Source organism: Amphiura filiformis, chromosome 18 (assembly GCF_039555335.1).
Source record: "Amphiura filiformis chromosome 18, Afil_fr2py, whole genome shotgun sequence".
Classification (NCBI taxonomy): Eukaryota; Metazoa; Echinodermata; class Ophiuroidea; order Amphilepidida; family Amphiuridae; genus Amphiura; species Amphiura filiformis.
Window position 1 is genome coordinate 64,988,275 of NC_092645.1, and position 20,205 is coordinate 65,008,479.

The 20,205-nt window shown below is 36.5% G+C and overlaps 1 protein-coding gene across 1 annotated transcript; it reads left to right on the forward strand.

The window, feature by feature from the left end:
• Positions 1-334: 334 nt before the first annotated feature.
• On the forward strand, positions 335-16,565 carry LOC140138929 (uncharacterized). Its single transcript, XM_072160712.1, has 10 exons — positions 335-631; positions 2,161-2,600; positions 2,980-3,136; positions 6,148-6,445; positions 7,911-8,014; positions 8,413-8,462; positions 8,738-8,890; positions 10,397-10,485; positions 11,944-11,995; positions 12,736-16,565. The coding sequence occupies exons 2-10, from the start codon at positions 2,180-2,182 to the stop codon at positions 13,560-13,562; spliced, it is 2,151 nt and encodes a 716-aa protein (XP_072016813.1). The 5' UTR covers positions 335-631; positions 2,161-2,179; the 3' UTR covers positions 13,563-16,565.
• Positions 16,566-20,205: the final 3,640 nt, after the last annotated feature.

Below are 20,205 nucleotides of genomic sequence, written 5' to 3' on the forward strand. Positions count from 1 at the left end.
CCCTATTTCTATATTTTCGGCATTCATTTTTCCTTTTAATCTTGCTTCTTTTTTTCTGTCTTCCTTGCCTTTCCTACCATTGCCACCATTTTACTTACATATTTGGGGTTAAGAAATTTGGTTCCACCCTTTTACTACCTTATTTAGCCTGGTTTGTCAGTTGCTTCATTGCCATGTATGGATTGACCAATCAGAAATCAAATGTTTCCTTTTGTTGCTTTGTACAATACAGTAACCACTGCTTCAGGTGACTACAGTGGGTGGTTCTTTAGGCAACTTCAGTGGGTGATTCCTACACAAAAGTCACCGGACCAGAATTGGTTAGAGAGTTGGTGACAGTACACACCACACAGTAACCTTAACAAGCTCATATTCAATTTGTGCAGTCAACTTTTTGGTGGGCGTTTCTATCTGAAGCAGGCATAACCAGTGTAGGGTATAATATGCGCTGCACCCAGAGCTAAAAATCAGTTTGTTCTTCGTGGACCACTGGAACCATATGAACATTGGAATAAAACTACTGCTGATTATCGCATCACAAACTTGTTGAAGCTGACAAACCCAGAAGACTTTATCCTGAGAAGCAAAGAATTGTAGAATTACTTGTGGTTTTGACTTATCTTCAGAACAGGTATGTACTTTTTTAGTTTGTCGTTTGTTCATCATCGGATTTGCAGTGCGATTTTTCTAGTTTTGTGCTTTCTTTGTTTACTATTTATAGCGAGCTAAATAGTTTTAGAAATCTGATGCAGAAGAGAAAATATATAATTTTTGCATGGATCTCAAGTTGCTAAGTAAAGATTTATAGCATTGGAATTTTCTCCACACCAATTGCCAGTGTTTGTTTTTTGGGTGTTTGTTTGTTTGTTTGTTTGTTTGTTTGTTTGTTTGTTTGTTTGCTTGCTTGCTTGCTTGCTTGTGTTTTTGTAGTGGTTACACTACGTTTTACCATTTTAACCATGAATAACCTTTAAAAAGGTTTTGACAGAAAATTTTAAAATTTTAATGTAATTAATTTTCAGGTTTAGAATTCTTCTAAACATATCTAAATTTGTGAAGTTACATTACTCGACCAATGATTGTTTCATCCTAACACTGAGCAATTGTTCAAATTTAATGACCAATTAAATTTTCATGTGATTTGAATTACCTGTGTATTATATATAATGTATAACCAACGATTTGTACAAAGACTAATCTCAGATTATAAATTATAACTTTTGGAAAACACATTTCTAATCTTTTTTATAACCAATTATCAAAAAATACCTAACTCTTAGCCTATATTCAAGATTTTGAATGCTTCAACTTGTGCCAAGTCTTAGAATTTTATGACTACAATTAATTGTAATTTTTGGCCCATTCCCTCAAATTGCACAAATATCAAAAAATTTTCTTGCCAGTTAGAACTAACTAAAGAATTGAGTATTTAGATATGTTTCATTTGGTAAAACAAGATAATATTTTTTAATTAAAAAAATTAGTGCTTTATTTTCCTGGAATCGGGAGTAACATTCAGCACTCTCTCATATTGAATGATCAATTGAATTTTCAGGTGGTTTTAATTACATAATGTATAACCAACCAATGTTGTGATACGCATTCCGATGGGGGTGGGACAAGTGATTTGCACACAGACATGCATGTATCTCTAGACTTGCACCTCCACCCCACATGTTCTGTGTTACAATCGAGGACATACAATTTTTTGTCCTCATAACGGGGCACATTTTGAACACACACTTTCTAATTTGTTACTATATCCAAAGGGGTACATACCCTCATAGGTGTTGATTCTTCAGTTGTTTTAATTGCATTTTGAGCTTTTCTATGCATAGGGTGTATGCAGAAATAGTCCCTTCGATAAGGGACATATCCTGGTTGTCTGTCATAGATCTGAAAATGCTCCCATTGACGGTTTTTACAAGCCCACCCGCCCACACCATATCACACCTCGCAGGCTCGCCCCTGGTGTGCAATCACACATTATGTATACACCCTCCTCACAAATGTCACAAATACACTCATATGGACGCACACATCCCTATATCCTCCACTGTATACAGGGTGTCTCTGAAGAATAGAGCTATTGCTTGTGGACTATAAATTTATGTTTTGGTTATAGAAAAAGCTCATAGTAAATTGTTTGTTGTATTCCAGAACTTCACATTCAATCAGAATGGCTGCAGCTGCAGATGCAATACTTACCATACAGGGTCTTTATTACATTGGCAAAGATGTGTATGAGAGATGCGAGGCAATTAAAGATGGTTTTGGAGATAGCAAAACACAGCTAACAGAAACAGTCAATACGATAATTGACAATCTTAATTTATATGCGGAATTTGAAAAAGAGGGCAAGATTAGATTCCAAGAAGGAAGGAGCTCTAATTTGACACCAGTTGGAAAACTAGCACAGAAGTTAAAGAAACAATTGGAAAAAAGTCAAGAATACCTTGTAGAATTTGAAGAGAAGTGGAATTTGAGGAAGTTCTTTGGTAAGAATAACATTGAAGAGACCTTCAAAAATTTAGCAGAAGCACTTAGTAAAGCAGATGATGCAGTGTTTAAACGTGTTCAACTTGAGCTGAGCTCAGGAGGTAAGATGTATAAATCATTTAGTAAGTTTTTATCTATACCACTCATTTTTTATGCTCCCTGATTTATGTTACACCACCATTTCATTGTGATTAAACATGATGAGAATAAAACAGTTATTGGAAATCCAACTGTTATAATAATAACGACAATAATATTGGATGTTTTTTTTTTTGTGTGTGAGACTGTCAAGAATATATGGCATTCGCCAAGAAAATAGCAACATTCAACCTCGGAATATTTGCGTATCATACTTAAAGTAATATTTTGTCAATATTGAAAGCTCTCAGTTATCCTTATTATTGCTTGTGCAAAGCAGTTCATTTTTTATTGTTTTCTTATTCATTTCCTTCATCAAGCTTTCTTTCTTTTTTCATAAAGTGAAACCCAAGCATATCCCATCACCTGTTGCCGTAACGAAGTCCAGTGACATCAGGAAAATCAGGGAACTTGTTGGTAGTGGTGGTTTTGGAAAGGTTTACTTGGCTCGACACAAGGATAAGGGACAAGTGGTTGTAAAGGAATACTTTGATCGTAGGTAAGTTGTTTTTAAACTTTGACTCATAGTTATACATTGAAAATGGGTGGATTATTTAGAGAATAAAGGTATTGGAGTGCATCTATCGTCTCATATAACACGGGCGTCATCATTATTTTGAGTAAAACAGTGAGGCAAAGCCGAGTTGTTTTACGCCAAAAATAATGATGTCGCCCGTGTTATATGAGACGATAAATGCATGACAGCGGCTAAAAATTCTTAAACACTTTAATTCAAATAGAAATATCATAAGTATTACAAATTTCAATCAAATTTAAATCGTCATTTTACAAGGAACTACCTAGGGCTTAAAATCGATCAGTCCCGTTGTTGCTATGCGCCTCCGATTGGTTCAAATAGCGAGTACGCCTATCGCGTTGATGCAACCAGACACACATTTGGCATTATAAAATGGACGGTTTCCAATATAAAATATGACGCATGGACACACATAACTATGATACACAATAAAATTTGCATAATCAGCACCATATAAAAATATGACACTCGAGTAAGGTGCCACCTTAATTTCTAGCACACTGCTGTAGCACCACATGACTATAGGCCTATGCGTACATGTCAACTAGGCCTTACTTTCAGAAAAAGCACCAATATTTCTTTTGCAACCCTTTGGTTCACATTCGTCCTCAACTCGCTCGCCTTTACACTACAAAAATAGACAAATGTTGTTCCTTTACCACTTATTTACTTCCGCCACTTTATTTAATAATAATAATAATAATTTATTCTTATATAGCGCATTACATCAAAGACCACAAGGCGCTTTACAATTAAAACATGTGTACGTAAAAACAAAATACCCATTAAAATATAAATATACATCATTAAGAAATAAGAAACAAATGAAATAGGCACACGATGAACATTGCACAAGGTATTGCACGGGAAAACATCACTGACATGAAAGATTGATTTCTTTTAATCTGAAGATAACATTTGTAAGACATACACTTCTTTTGGCAATTTTGATCCTCTGAGCTGACATCACAAACAGAAAAGCAATTAATTAATTAATTATGAACATCCAAATAATCCATGCCAAACAACATTTTGGTCTATTATTTTGGTACATGAATTAAAATCTCAACAATGGGCGAGCAATCACTTAATTAGGAGCATCTGACATAATATAAACAAAGTACAACATTCAATCTATTTTATACATCCTACACAATGCTTTGTATGGCAAACCGTACTTGTACGTGTACCGCAGCAAGCATGTACCTTGTCCTATGACCCTATTGCTTACGCGACAAATTGTAAAATATCAATTTCCAAAATGTAGATAATCTAGAAAATGACTAAGTTTACGGCCAATCGCTCATGTCTTACTCTAACGAAGTTAACATCATGATAGATACACATTAGTGATGACCCCAACACACAAATTAGCGCCTGACATTATGTCAACAAAGAGAATTCTGAGCCCAAACTCAAGATTGTCATGTCAAAAATACGCAAAATCTTGGCGACCATGTTTTGTTTACATGCAATTTGAATGCAGATCTGAATGCAAAACACGCACCAGAAAACATTAATTCCTATCATTTGAGAGCACTTTAAAAACACACGCCAGCGGGCTCATTATGTGCTATAGACTTTTGTTTACTCAAATCTTAATTATATATTTATAACTACCTGAATCCCCAGCACTGTTTTAGTGATAAATATCACTCGTTCCGGGTTGTTTACACACAAATTCATGGAATCGCTCACACCACTCCACGCCATACATAAATTCTGCCAGTCACATTTCCCCAATATGAAATTTTTTTAAAGTAAAATTTCAATTTTTTTTACTTCATTAAAGTTTGGCGGAGGCGGGGTTCGAACTCACGGCGGCGGCGGACTGCTTTGGACACACTATAAACCCATCAGCGCCTTAGACCACTCGGCTACTTGTCTTGTTGGAATTCATTTGGAACTTATTCGAAGATATAATCGCAACTTCAACATAGGCCTACCACGTGACAAGCAAAGGCAGAAAACGCACCATATTTTGGAATTATATTTCAAATAAAAACATTTATGTGTATTATTAGCGCTCAATTGTTGTTAACTGCGTGTTTTATACAAAAAAAATCAACGATAAGCATGATAACTGGGCGTCTATATGGACAATACATTATATCGATTTTGACACGTGCTTGTGTCTCAGTACATTTCCATGGTCAGTAAAATACTATAGAGAAAAACCTACCATTTTTCTTGTATACACGTTCGATGTTTTTATCAATTACATAAAAATCCATTTTAGACCCCAAATGTTTCTTCGGGAAATAAAAGATTAGAATACCATAAAAACGAAACAGTAATCTTTTGCCGGGTCTAATGTTATTTATACATAGATTTTTTAACGTTTTTTCTATCCTTATTCTTGCTCAATTAAAAAAATATTTTGGCGTATATAAAATTTAAATAAAATTCTCTGCTTCATAAACGACCTCAAATATGCCACAATTGGGTATCACGAATAGTTATATATGATGTGCAGTTAATATTCATATTTTCTTTTATACAGAGGATGCTTCAGTTTTGACAGGAAAAATATTTTCTTGAAAACCCTCTCACTCGGTTATTTCAAAACAGTAACCACGCTTCCCTAGAATGTGCAATAATTTAGCATTAAAATTTTTCTTATTCTAACAGCAAGCGTTTCTAGAATGAATTATGGCGAAATGTGGTGTAGGAATCGCTGGTCACTGCTTTTCCCCGTGTTACGTCATTTCTCATGCAATTAGGAAGCGCGCCGTCTATCGCCACTACCAATTAGCGCTTTTCAGGGGAGACCGAACGCGGTTTGCTAGGACATTTCGGATCCCCGTCACACAGCGATCATGCCCTCAATCCTATGAATGAACCCCTAAATATCACACGGGTAAGAACCAATAAGATTGCAGGAACGTTTTCAATTGTTTAAGAATTCTATATATTGTAAAGGTAAAAGTGATAATTATATGTGTGTTTTATGTTTGTCTTTATGCATATAGATTTGCACGCGAGGTGAAGAATATGGTTGAACATATTCATTGTCAATACCTAGTGAACATTATGGGCTACATTGACGAACCAAAAAATGTAAGCATCATAATGGAATTCTGTAAGAATGGGAATCTAAAGGAATTCAACACGAAGTTTATGATGGTTAGGGGTGTCATGGCAAGAAAGATCCGCATGATAATGGACATAGCCAGGGGAATGAAGTACCTGCATACCCGACCAGTACCCATCTATCACTCAGGTCTGAAGCTGGAAAATGTGTTTGTAGGAGGTGACTTTACAGCCAAGGTAAGAATCTTAAAACTAAACTACCTATCTGCACGAAAACCTGTGATATGTCATTGTCTAGATGTCATTTAAATAGAAGTCCCACAACTAAAGTAGCAATTAATCAATCATCACTTAATCATCACGTCATTTAAATAACCAATCGAAAAATAAAACAAATAGATAAATTAAATAAATAAATAAATAAATAAATAAATAGATAAATTAATTAATTAATTAATTAATTAATTAATTAATTAATTAATTAAATGTGTCAGTTTTCTCGAGCCCCAAATCGTCATTAAATAAATAAATATGGAAATAATTAAATAAATGATTGAATAAATAAATAGTTGTACAGAAAATGACAGTTAAAATGTTACATGTTTTTAGTAGTAACTGGCAGTTTCATGCTGCACACGAAACTGCCAGTTACTACTAAAGACTAGACTCCATACAAAGCACAGAAAAGTGGAGACAATCTACAGACGAGATTCTTCAGGATTTGAAGAAACTCAATATCACTTGAAAATTTTGACCTATCATATTGAAGATTTTTTCCCCAAAAGACCTATTTTTTTTTGTTTTTGGGGAAAAAAAATCCATATCTTCAATATGAGAGGTGAAAATTTTCAATTGATCATCGGCTTTTCTTCCCAGCTTCATACACTTTAAGTACATGTCATTAGATTTATAAAGATTACTTTGAGGACTGTTAAATATCAAAAATATCAATTTTTAATCATTTGCCATAAAATGTGTAATATATCACGAATTTAAAAAAATCAAAATTATTTGATATCAGAAGGGCATTCTTCGTATTCAGAATGCAACTCGATATGCCTGATGTGCTCTCATGTGCCTCAAAAAATACTGTCCAAACGTCCATACCCCATCCCTTAATGTTCCTCATTCTGCAGCTGCAGAAAATAACATGGGAAATTTGTCCTCTTGTCTTTGTCATTGTTTTGTGTTGTGTGTGTGTTCATTCTGTTTTGTCCTTTCAGTGAAAAATGTTTAATAAATCATAGACAGTACAGTATAGTAACACCATGGCTGTCGAAAGATTATCTAACTTCATAACAGTTAAAAGGGCATTTCGTGATCCACAGCCTCATCCCCCACTTTTCTCAAAAAAGTTGAGATTTTTATATCACTGGAAACCTCTGGCTACATAATGTTTATGTACAAAATATTTCTTGCAGATTAATTCGTTCAGCAAAGATATCGTGAAATTTGAATTTCGTTCTGGTGCACATGCAGAACAAAATTACAAAGCATTTTCTATGGAGCAATGTAATACACATAATCATGCCTACCTCGCACCAATCATATCGGAATCAACTGAAATTTTGGGAATAGGTTTTTTCGTGGATATCTAATGAAAAATGACATAAATAGAGGATGCTAGGATCACGAAATACTCCTTTAAGTCATTATCATAATCAATTATAATGAATTATAATATTATTACAACTAAACACAGATTGGAGTTACACAGATTGGAGCACGTAGAGGCAATGATTCACATGTTCCACCAGAGGCACGTTCAAGCGAAGGCAAAATAGATGTACCTTGGGTAATCTATACGTAAGTTTTTATCCCTTGAAATCAATTCATCAGAATCGTTCATAGTTCAATTAGGTAGAAAAGGTTCTTTAGATCGAAAAGCTGATACTCACTCAGAAATATTTTGCATCCAGGAAGTTTGGCTACATCATCAAGACCAGACAGTGTTGCCGGTTCTAGTAACATCTACAAACACCAGAGTGATCAAGATTGCTGCCAGGAATTAAATATTTCTGAGTGAGTATCAGCTTTTGGATCGTGAAAATGAACCTTTTCTGCTTAAGTTTTTATGAGCATTTTAACAAGGGCTAGGTTTATAATGTGATAATACTTATTTCTTGTAACAAAATATCAGTTATGTCTGCTTCAGTTGAATTTTAATTCAACATGACAAATGTATCATTATTTTAAATTCACAGCTTTGCTATTACTTTGTTTGAGCTTCTCAGCGGACAAGACCCTTGGCCAGGTAAGTGTGTGTTAACTACTATTTCATTTGTATCAAATGATTTGCTACTAGTATCTTTTTGTGTGTAGTTGGCACATTTAAGCTGCAATGGGGTAGGATTACATTTTTGTAAATAGTAATATGTTTGAATTTATATGTTGTGATGCAGTAGTCTGGTGTCATTACAGACAAGATGAAATTAAGGTGTAATGGGTCACTATATGTATATTTTCAGTAATTATTTCAGTAATTACATGTTTAAATACTCTTGTATTATTTTTTGGATTGACACGAAGGTATGATGGATATGCCCGTTTATATCAGAAGGGAGGTGGAAGGAGGCAAGAGACCAGACAAGAAGGTAATTCCACAATATGTACAAAAAGAGATCATCAGGGTCATGGAAAAATGCTGGGATCAAAAACCAAAAAGCAGACCACAATTTTCAGGTAAGATTAGTAAACATCCATATTTGTATTTTATCTTAATTTACAAAATTGTTTCACTATATGCAGTTCTAGTATTCATGTTCCAAGAGAGAAAACCAAAATATCTAGAGGTGTCTTCGCTCAGAAGTTGGAAATGTTTATATTTCCGATTGTTTTATCAGTGTGCAGCATTTCTTCTTCTTCTTCCTATATGTGCATACCTCAAATTGAGTATTGTCACACGGGCTTAACGTGCACAGTTTGTTTACCTATGCACGATCCTGGATCCTAGGATTGATTGTAGATATCAAAACCGGATTTGTCTACGTAGCTATCTAAACACCGGGAATGACTTTGATTTTGGCTTTATCGGCTATGGTGTCATGCTCAGAACTCCTTGAAAATGATTATAGGATGTGTGTATTGATGTGAAAACCTTACTTGCCAAGTTTTAATTTTTTTCCAAAAAAGTGTTTTTGATTTATGCAACTTTTTGTCATCTCAAAATCCCATTGAATTATTACAGGGCAGGGAATGGCTTTTGGCACTTTGCCAATTTCTCAAAATAGCCACATTTTTGAAAACAGATTTTATTAAAACTGATTTTTCTTTCCTTTATAGCAGTTGTATATAAAAGGTTTAAGTTTCATTTTGCTGCCAATAATATCACAGAATAATACAAACCAAGTTTATTTTGTAACTTCGTGTCACTTATAATTATATATATATGTATATGTATATATTTGAAAGGAATGTTGATACTTTTTTACGATTTTTTTAATTTTTTGTAGAAACACTAAATAACCTAAATTCTAGGATTTTTTGAGCCAACAGGGAAGGGTGCTATGGTTACCAAACTTTCAGGGATGGTAAATAAGATTAATATCTAAAGTCTCCACGTCAGTTTTTTTCCAATTAAGTGTTTCTATTTTAAGCTACAGTGTTTCTAACATTCCCTAAAATAAAAAATGGAACAACTAATTTTTTTTTTCAAAAAGTAGGCCTAAACACTTTAGCCAAAAAACCTGACGATAGAATTTAGGTAATAAGCTTATTAACCATCCCTGAAAGTTTGGTAACCATAGCTCCTTCCTACATGTAGGTGGGCAAAAAAAATCAAAAATTTCCAAATTCAGGGAGTTTTCAAAAAATAAAGAAAAACATAAGAATTGTTACAATTCTTATAAAGACTCTTAAACTAGGTGGGGAAAATACTTTTCTTTGTTATGTTAAAGATTTAAATGAATAGACCTGATTGATCTGACACAGGAGCTATTTTTCTGCAAGGGTGTTGTATCTGAGGCAGCTACCTTAATCTGACCAACATGTCATATTATTTCTTCAACTATGCATTTTAACTTTGTTATGCGATAAAACATACGGTAAGGCTTTAATATCTTACCGTATCGAGCTATGAACCATGTCCTACATAAGCATGTTCATTCATTTTCATTTGAAAGGAGCATATTTTATAACGTGAACAGTAAGTGGTAACATATTGATGCAAATATTTTATTGAATTAACAGAAATCCTGCAGCAAGTCTCAGCAATCTACCGGGCATATGAAAGCCAACTGAGAGAAGTTGACAGAGAACTGAATACGAGGGCATTGCCGGTAAGTTTATCAATTATAATTATGAATGCTATTTGAAGTATAAGGGAGTGTTGAGGTGGGGGGAGGTGTTGGAAAAATTTGAACCTCGGACATCAAAATTGTTTGGATCTCCCTAAAAAGGGAGGATTTTTTGATCCCCCAAAAAGGTGGATTTTTTGATCCCTCTTTTTATGGACTAAAATTTTTATGTCCTAAGAAAGAAACCAAAAATATAATTAATTACTAGATGCAAGATGTGGTTATAGACCACAAACCTAGCTGGGACGTGTTTTGGAGTTATGACCTTTGACCTGACCTAACACTGAGGTTTGTTGTCACCAAGTTTGAGTCCCGTACTTCTAAGGTTGTTTGATATTTAGCTCCAGATGGCCTTTGACCTGACCCCTACAAAATGTTCTAACATGTTCCCCTGGTTATGAGGTTTATTGTCACCGAGTTTGAGCCTGTACCCCTTACAGATATCTAGATTATGCAATTTTAATATTTGACTCCTGATGACGCAACACCTGCAAGATGTTCCATAATGTTTTCCTGGTCATGAGGTTTGTTGTCACCAAGATCGAGCCCCTTACCTCTTACAGATGTCCAGATAACGCAATTTTAAAATTTGATCCCAAATGACCTTTGACCCGACCCCTGTTAAATATTTAAAAATGTTTCCCTGGTCATGAGGTTTGTTGTCACCAAGATTGAGTCCCGTATCCTTTACAGATGTAATACAATTTTAAGATTTGACCCCAGGTGACCTTTAACCTGACCCCTGCAAAACGTTGCAAATTGTTCCGGTGGTCATGAGGTTTGTTGTCACCAAGTTAGAGATAATACTTTAGATAATGTTTAGATAATACAATTCTAAGATTTGACCCCAGATGACCTTTGACCTGACCACTGTAATATGTTCCAAAATGTTACCCTGATTATGAGGTACGTTTGTTGTTATCAATTTTGAGCCCATACCCATTACAGATGTCCAGATAATACAATTTTAAGATTTAACCCCAGATTACCTTTGACTTGACCCCTGCAAAATGTTTCAAAATGTTCCCCTTGTCATGAGGTTTGTTGTCACCGAGTTGGAGCCCTGTGACCCTTACAGATGTCCAGATAAATTAATGCAATTCTAAGATTTGACGACAGATAAATACTACACATTTCATTATGGGTACACAACCACTTATCATGACTTTAGCATAGGGCATTACATTATGGGACGCTATACCAGCAGACAGAAATGACATTTAACATACAAGTAATTGTCCTGCTGATCTTATAACCCACAGACAGATAGCTACTTAGTGGTATAAAAAGGGCTAGAATTGTTTTGTAAATGTTATACAAACGGTTACGTTTCAAGTTATTTCAGCACATCACATCAAAGCTCCCATTTGGGTGCCGCATTCCTTTTTTAAAGGAATATTTATCAAGCTTCTCTGTTCTCCATTTGAATCATTTTGACAGGATATGCTCCATAGTGACATGAGATTGAAACCCAGAGGTGGCACAGAAATCAGTAAGCAAAAATAATTGTTCACTTTGTGATGGTTCTTTTGTACTTCACCGATTTTAACATATGAAATGATTTTACAGATGCATTCTATGTAAGACAGTCAAGTTATAATTTACTCCAAATAATTCCAAAGTTATAAATCAACAAGTGTTATTATTTGCCATAGAAATGATGTAATAATCGTTATACTCAGTACCATAGCAATATTATGTGAAAACAATTTTTGAATACATTGCCCTGCACTGCAAGCAGTTTGCACTCATCACCTATGTATGTCTTCAATCATAGATTGAATACAATACCGCTCTTTTCAAAGATACTAATCTTACAGGTGTGAGTGATCAGCATGATATGAATATTCTATAGAATTGCAATCCAGGTCTTTATCCCTGCTCTTTGACATCCATGGTTCAATGCAGAGGTACTGCGTGAACGTACTAGTGAAGTGTGATATATTCAAAAATTGTTTAAACCCGTTGCTACGGTAGTTAATCCAATTATTACATCACTTCTATGATGATCTCCCTTTAGCTCGCAATTCTAATTCAGCCATATTTTGTGATGCATGGAGGGTGAGTATAACACGTACCTGCTTGCCAGACAAACTTGTTTGTTTGCAATCTGAATGTATTGTTTTATGTCTATGGCGTGTATTAAATGCTTCATATGAAAACCTAGTATGTAGCCTACGCAATTATTTTTTACAACATTAATCTCATTGCACAATGTTTTACTTGTTACAGATATTGGCAAATGGAGGAAAGACATGGTGATAGGTGAAGGCTATTTGGGGAATCCAGGTGTCGTTGGAGTGAATCAGAGCAATGGCGATATGGTTATAGGAGACTACGGGTCAAAATGTGTGTCTGTATTCAGTGCACAAGGCAAGTACAGGTTTAAACTTAGTGGTGCCAAACACCCACTAAATACCCCCTGTGGTGTTGTTTACACCGCAGGTAGGTTTTACGTAACGGATAGAACAGAATATGTAAAGTCTTATGATGCCGGTGATGGCAGGTTTTGTAGTGGATGGTTGTCTGTCAAGCCAGGTCGTAAAGTTGGCAATGCTAGAACAGAGCTAGAAGGAATTTGTGTGGATACAGAAGGTAATGTGTTGGTAGGTTGTTGCTTGTATGGGGCTGAATGTTACATAAGTAGACACACAGCTGATGGGAAACACATCAATAGTTTTAGTGTTGGCATAGCCCCTGATCACCTGGCTGTCACATCGTATGATAAGATCATCATCTCTGGTGGGTGTGCATTACAAATAGTCAATCTGACTGGCTCAATAGAACACAAGATTCCGAGGTTTCCACATCCTGGCAGGGGTGAGAGATGTGGTGTTTGTTTTGATAGTGATGTAATTTATGTGTGTGATCGGGTTAGGGCCAATATCTTCTGTTTGACTCAAGATGGTAAATATATTGGGACTATCCCAATAGCTGATGCACAACAAGGTGATACATATAGAGGAAGCTTGCGTTTATCAGTGAAGGGGGCCAGGATGGTTATCCCTAGAGGATCTGGTAGTACTGCTAGAGTGGAGGTATATGCACGTATAAAATAGATTCATTCATCAAAATGATCGAATTAACATATCAATTGGATTATTTAAATTATGTCAATTTATTCTTATTAAGTTTATTTATACATTTATTTTATAGGATTTTACTGAAATTTCCAAAAAAACAATACCTCAAATTTGCCTCAAAAAGTTATGGAATTTTGTGTTTTTAAGGCTGACAAGACCTTATAAGTGTGGGGGGGGTGGGGGAAAGACAAATATTGGAGGGGGCATTGCCCCTTCCCCCACTGATACGCCGTTCTTTTGATAGAATATTCATACACCTTACCTCTACCTGTCTAAGCTGATTGACTATTTGAAAACACACCACACATAATATGTTACAAGTATTTTTAGTGTTTCATATCACTTTTAAAAACTGAAAAATTTTGATTTTGTTATCAGCTGTGTATCATGTGACCTGTCAGCATTCAGACTATTCATTGTCGGGGATCGAGAAGGAATGTTGTTTTTCTTCTGTACCTGTGTGTTTACTTATATAGTACTGTGGGGGCATTGTTTCCAATCAAATCATTTATTTTGTCTTTTTGATACTTTTTTTTTAAAAGAATCGCCATATAACTCAAATTGAGTAAGAATCTAACTCTTGAAAGAGTATAATTACAAGATGTACAGTATTCAACTCTTTGATTCTAATTGTACGCCTTGAAAGAAAGATCGTTTATCTGACTCTTTATTTTTTTTTTAAAGTTCACAGCACTTGTTACCTCTGCTCTACCAAATTCCACTTAGCTTTGCATCTGATATCATTACTACATTTACTATCATCAGTATTTACCAGAATACAGCATTATAAGCTACTCAGAAACTTTGTATGTAAACTCAATTTGTAACCCAAGTCAAGCCAACTGTGAACAAAATGTTACAAAATCAATATTTTATGGAGACTATACTCCTTACTCCAGGATTATTCCTGGGACTGCCAAGGACTACTTATCATAGGTAGATAGCCCCTTTTATACCCCATATCTGAGATACTCCATGGGTACTCTTCATTTACTCCTTATTTTACCTCCATCAGAATGCGACAAAAATATCACATAAACTTTTAAGATTTAAATCAGCTCAAAATTCAAAAATAAAATCAGGAACATTTTGTTTGCTTGGTTGGGAGTAATTTGAGTTTACTTATCCTCAGTTTTTTACTCACAAAGTTCATTTATTTTTCTATCTTCATCTGAAATGCTTGACATACTGTCTTGTCTGTTACTTATTGTGTGGTATCATGCTACAGGGTGGTTCAAAAATAATGTTACCCAATGTATATGGTATACTACGTTGATATTATTGCATATTTTGTTTCATATTATTGATATTTGAAGACATATTTTTCTTTTCATTTTGAGTACCAGTTACAGGTCAGGTCCAAATTCTTTTTCATAATTGTGTTGATGTATTGCATTAGAGCGTGATTGAATCTTCACAATATATTTGCCATTCATATCGGGTAACATTCTTTTTGAGACATTCTGTAGTAGTCTGTACTTCCTTAGTGTTTTGTATACAACTTTGCCTTGCTATACTCCATTGTTCGATTTCTCTGCAATGCCATATTTGGTTCTTCATCTGTCATCATCGCCCGTCATCTTCCATCGCCATGGTGAGAGGACGCCATCATCATCGTAGACCTGTCGTCGCCGGTTTTAAACCAAGTTTGCATTTGTAACCTTTAACCTTTCAACCCCGGCTTTCAACACTGATACATAATATGTTACTTTGCAAGATTCTGTTGGGTGTAATCATGCTTGTGGGGAATTGAATGAATTTTATGAGGCAGTAGGCCTACATTTTATGACGTTGGCTTGGATGGGTAGGGATTATTAAGAGGGTGTTAAATTAATTCCTTCCAACTTAGCCAAACTGACCCGTTGCTATACATCCAATTATTGTTTTAAAAATGCATATTGTGTACTGGTGTTGAAAGGTCAAAGTTCATTTGTTTAAATAAATTTCTGTGTATGTTGTGGTACCTTGTAATTTGTAAATATTATTAATTTTGAATAGTCGGAAATTTAAATATAATAAGTATATTGTGTATCTACAGTGCTAATCTTGGTTGCCTTGTATAAGTAGTCAATTCTCATTTGAACAGACTGTACATTGAATCTCTGACCTAATAATTGTAATGTAAGTGTCTGGACAGAGTATAGCTATGGCCACTAGAAGACACATACATTGCCCACTGTCAACTTCACGTAGGACAGAGTATAGCCTTTGTTTTTAACATGTGATCATATCAAGCAAAATGTGAACAATGTCAACAAATTTGTTTTTGAGTTATGAGCTGATTTTACGTCAATTACAATGCATTGTATTTGATGTATTATTGGAAGTTTGACTTTACAAGCTGTCTTTAAATTGTCGCATTCTGATGGAGTTAAAGTCGAATACCAAGAAATAAGACATTGTAGGCATTTTGCTTGGTTATCACATGTTAGAACCGAGGATAACTTCGAAGTTTTTTTGTTATTTATTGTATTATATATGTTGTAAAAAATGAAATTTACCTGTAAACTTTGAACGATGTACCACAGTGTCAAGTGTGGGTCACTTATGATGGTGGGGGAATGCAGAGGGGGCAGATCCACCCCTAATATTCATTAGGAGGACTGTCTTTTAAGCCTGATAAACACCATGTTTTACGTCAAAATAGGGTAACATTGCAAAACTGTTGCTCGCCTTGTTACGCAATCGCTCATCAAGTACCAAATTTTGGGCTAAAATTGAGCATTTTTGGTGGCCTTCAAGCGCAATTGTCTCAGTAAAACTGGACCAAAATCTGCTCGTCCCTCCTAGCTAAATTTTACTGCTTCCACCGCCACTGCTATCAAGGGTTTATGTGTCTCACTAATTCTCTTTCAATAGTCTTCGCAATTTCTCTGTTTGTACATTTTTGTATAAATATGTATAATAAAATTATAATCAATCTTTGTAATGAAATAATTGGTGAAATTAAATCCAGAAAATATTTTGTATCCAACTCAACAGTGTCTACTTTGTTGCAATATTTTGTGTTAAGATGTCCCTATTGTGTGAATATAATCACTATTAATGGTTCCCAGATTTAGAGGAATTATGATTCCAGAAAATAAAACTTTGTAAAGTATCTTAACCCTTAATTTGGTCCTTGATAGTTGGTAGACAAAATATTGACTGCCTATGAGTGGGATGGTAAAAATATATCATGAGCCGAGTGAAATGGAACTGTCAAAAATTGATGAAATGATATATTTTTACTATTGCATGAAACAGGCAGCAATATTTGCTTAATATAATGATATCAGATGGGTTCCTGTCGTCCTACCATGGGATAGAGAGGAAATAGGGCAAACATGTTTTCCGGGTACTGGAGAGGGGCATATCACCCAGAACCGGATTGGCCTGTAGGTAGTACAGAGGGAAAAATAATTGCCCTATTTCCCTGATAAAAACATTTGCCCTATTTCCACAGAAATATTTTCCAAGACCTTACCGCTCCAGAGAAAATTCATGCAAATAGGGTGGATATGACACTCCTTATGTCAAGCATTAAGATCTCCTTATAGTACCCATACATCCTCTTGTGTGTCAGCTCAACTTGTCTCAATATTTCAGTGCAAACTAGCATAATATCCCTTCTGACCCACCTTAAACAAGCAGTTAAAGCCACAGATTGCTATATCCCGTCCGACCCACCTTAAGCAAGCAGTTAAAGCCACCGTGCTATATACCCTCCGGCCCACCTTAAGCAAGCAGTTAAAGCCACAGATTGCTATATCCCATCTGATCCACCTTACGCAAGCTGTTGAAGCCACAGATTGCTTTATCCCCTCTGACCTGCCTTAAGCAGTTAAAGCCACATATTGCTATATCCCCTCCGACCCACCTTAAGCAAGCAGTTAAAGCCACATATTGCTATATACCCTCTGACCCACCTTAAGCAAGCAGTTAAAGCTACAGATTGCTACATCCCCTCCGACCCACCTTAAGCAAGCAGTTAAAGCCACAGATTGCTTTATCCCCTCTGACCCGCCTTAAGCAGTTAAAGCCACATATTGCTATATCCCCTCTGACCCACCTTAAGCATAACACACCTGGGGACTACAAAATGCTACTTGATATATGCACTGTTCGTGTGTGCATCCCACGTGATGTGATGATGCAATCGCCCTAAGTGATATATAGGCACGCCTTCGCTGGCCAGGCCAGCGCAAGACCCGTGGCAAAGTGTGGCCGAGCCTGGTGGTTGGCATGCGAGGGGTCACGGATTCGAATCCCACCCAAAGCAATTACACAACTTCTTTCTTTGTTTTCTCTCTTTATTCCTTCCTTCTTTCCCTTCCCGTCGCCAAAAAGCCCCTGGGGCGTTAGGGTTAGGCAAGCAGTTAAAGCCACAGATTGCTATATCCGCTCTGACCCATCTTAAGCAAGCAGTTAAAGCAGCAAATTTGGGAGCATGCTATATCCCCTCCGACCCACCTTAAACAAGCAGTTAAAGCAACAGATTGCTAAAAACCCTCTGACCCACCTTAAGCAAGCAGTTAAAGACATTGCTATATCCCCTACGTCCCACCTTAAGCAAGCAGTTAAAGCCACCGTGCTATATACCCTCCGGCCCACCCTAAGCAAGCAGTTAAAGCCACAGATTGCTATATCCCATCTGATCCACCTTAAGGGACCGTTCATTATTTATAGGGGAGGGGGGGCCGGGAGGATTTCAAAATTGAGTTCATAAAGTTACACAACCCCCCCTATTAGCAGCATCTAAAATTACATACCCCCCCCTATTGCCGCCAAAAAAAATACGTAACCCCCCCCATATCGAGAAATACATTTTGCTGGTAGGCCTATACCGGTACCATGGCTGGATTCACCTTTTGATGGCCCCTGGGCATGGCCACATGATTGTTGCCATGCCACCTCTGCATATCTGGCGCTTCGTATAGAAGACACCCCTCTCCCCACAATTGTAATCCAAGTTTTTTTCTGTCCCCAGAAAATATGCTATTTCAATGCTAAAATTCAAAGAGAGATGTATCAGAGTCACCGAGCCGGGGGAGGGGGGCAAAATTTCCAAATCGTCCCACTGATCTGCTACTAAAAGAACATTGCCTGGACAAATGCGCTTGAAGCGAGTGAAAAAAACCCAGCTAAAATGAACAAAATTGAGGACAGTATGTGGCCTAAAATCATTCTAAAGGATGATGCATATAGGGCTTTCACAACTTTTGGTTAATTTAGTCCCAGTATACAAGTTTTATGCTGTTTCCAAGCATCAGAGGAGCTGCCCTAGCACTCATATTTATGAATTATAGAATGAGTGGAATTATACATTGTAACTCTCATTTTTGAGATTTGTGTTCAAGTTCAAGATGAAAAAAACACCAGAATTTACAAGGGCCCATCTCGCAGATCTACTCACAGAATGGTTTTTCTTAGATAAATGCGCGCGAAGCGCGCGGCAATTTGGCATTTTGATACTAAATGGGGTTAATTTAGGGTCTAAAATAGACCAAAAGGAAGACGCAAATCATAAGTTTTGTCACAATACATCTGTCGACTGATCAGGGGAGGGGACTGACTTCCCACCCTGCCATGGCTAATGTGCTGATGAACAGTGGCGTAGATTTCTTTATGACATGAGGTGGTTGTAGTATTTGAAGTATTTTGAAGTATTATGTGAATCCAGCACCTGTTTTTTGGTGAGAGAATAAGTTTATGACACCAATGCGTGTGAAGCGCACAAAAATGTTGCCATATTGAAGCTGAACTCAAAATATGGTGCAGGAATAGATTCGCGCGAAGCGCGCAAAATTGACATTTTGTGGCTAAAATGGCCAAATATGAGGTAAATATCATAATCATAGTGAATAATTTAATATTAAATTTCACCTGACCCCCCTATCAGGAAAAATAAAATCACATAACCCCCCTGTTTGTTAAAGTGAAAATCACATAGCCCCCCCTACATTTTTCCCGGCCCCCCTCCCCTGTAAATAATGAGCGGTCCCTAAGCAAGCTGTTGAAGCCACAGATTGCTTTATCCCCTCTGACCCACCTTAAGCAAGCAGTTAAAGCCACAGATTGCTATATCCGCTCTGACCCATCTTAAGCAAGCAGTTAAAGCAGCACATTTGGGAGCATGCTATATCCCCTCCGACCCACCTTAAACAAGCAGTTAAAACAACAGATTGCTAAAAAAAACCTCTGACCCACCTTAAGCAAGCAGTTAAAGACATTGCTATATCCCCTACGTCCCACCTTAAGCAAGCAGTTAAAGCCACAGATTGCTATATCCCCTCCGACCCATTCAAAGCAAGCAGTTGAAGCCACGGATTGCTATGTCCCCTCTGACATGACCCGCCTTAAGCAAGCAGTTAAAGCCACAGATTCCTATACCCCCCTCTGACCCGCCTTAAGCAAGCAGTTAAAGCCACGAATTGCTATATCCCCTACAACCCACCTTATGCAAACAGTTAAAGCCACAGATTGCTATATCTCCTATGACCCACATTAACCCTAACGCCCCGGGGGCTTTTGGCGACGGGAAGGGAAAGAAGGAAGGAAAAAAGAGAGAAAACAAAGTAAGAAGTTGTTTGGTCTGGGTGGGATTCGAACCCGAGACTCCGTGCATGCCAAGCACTAG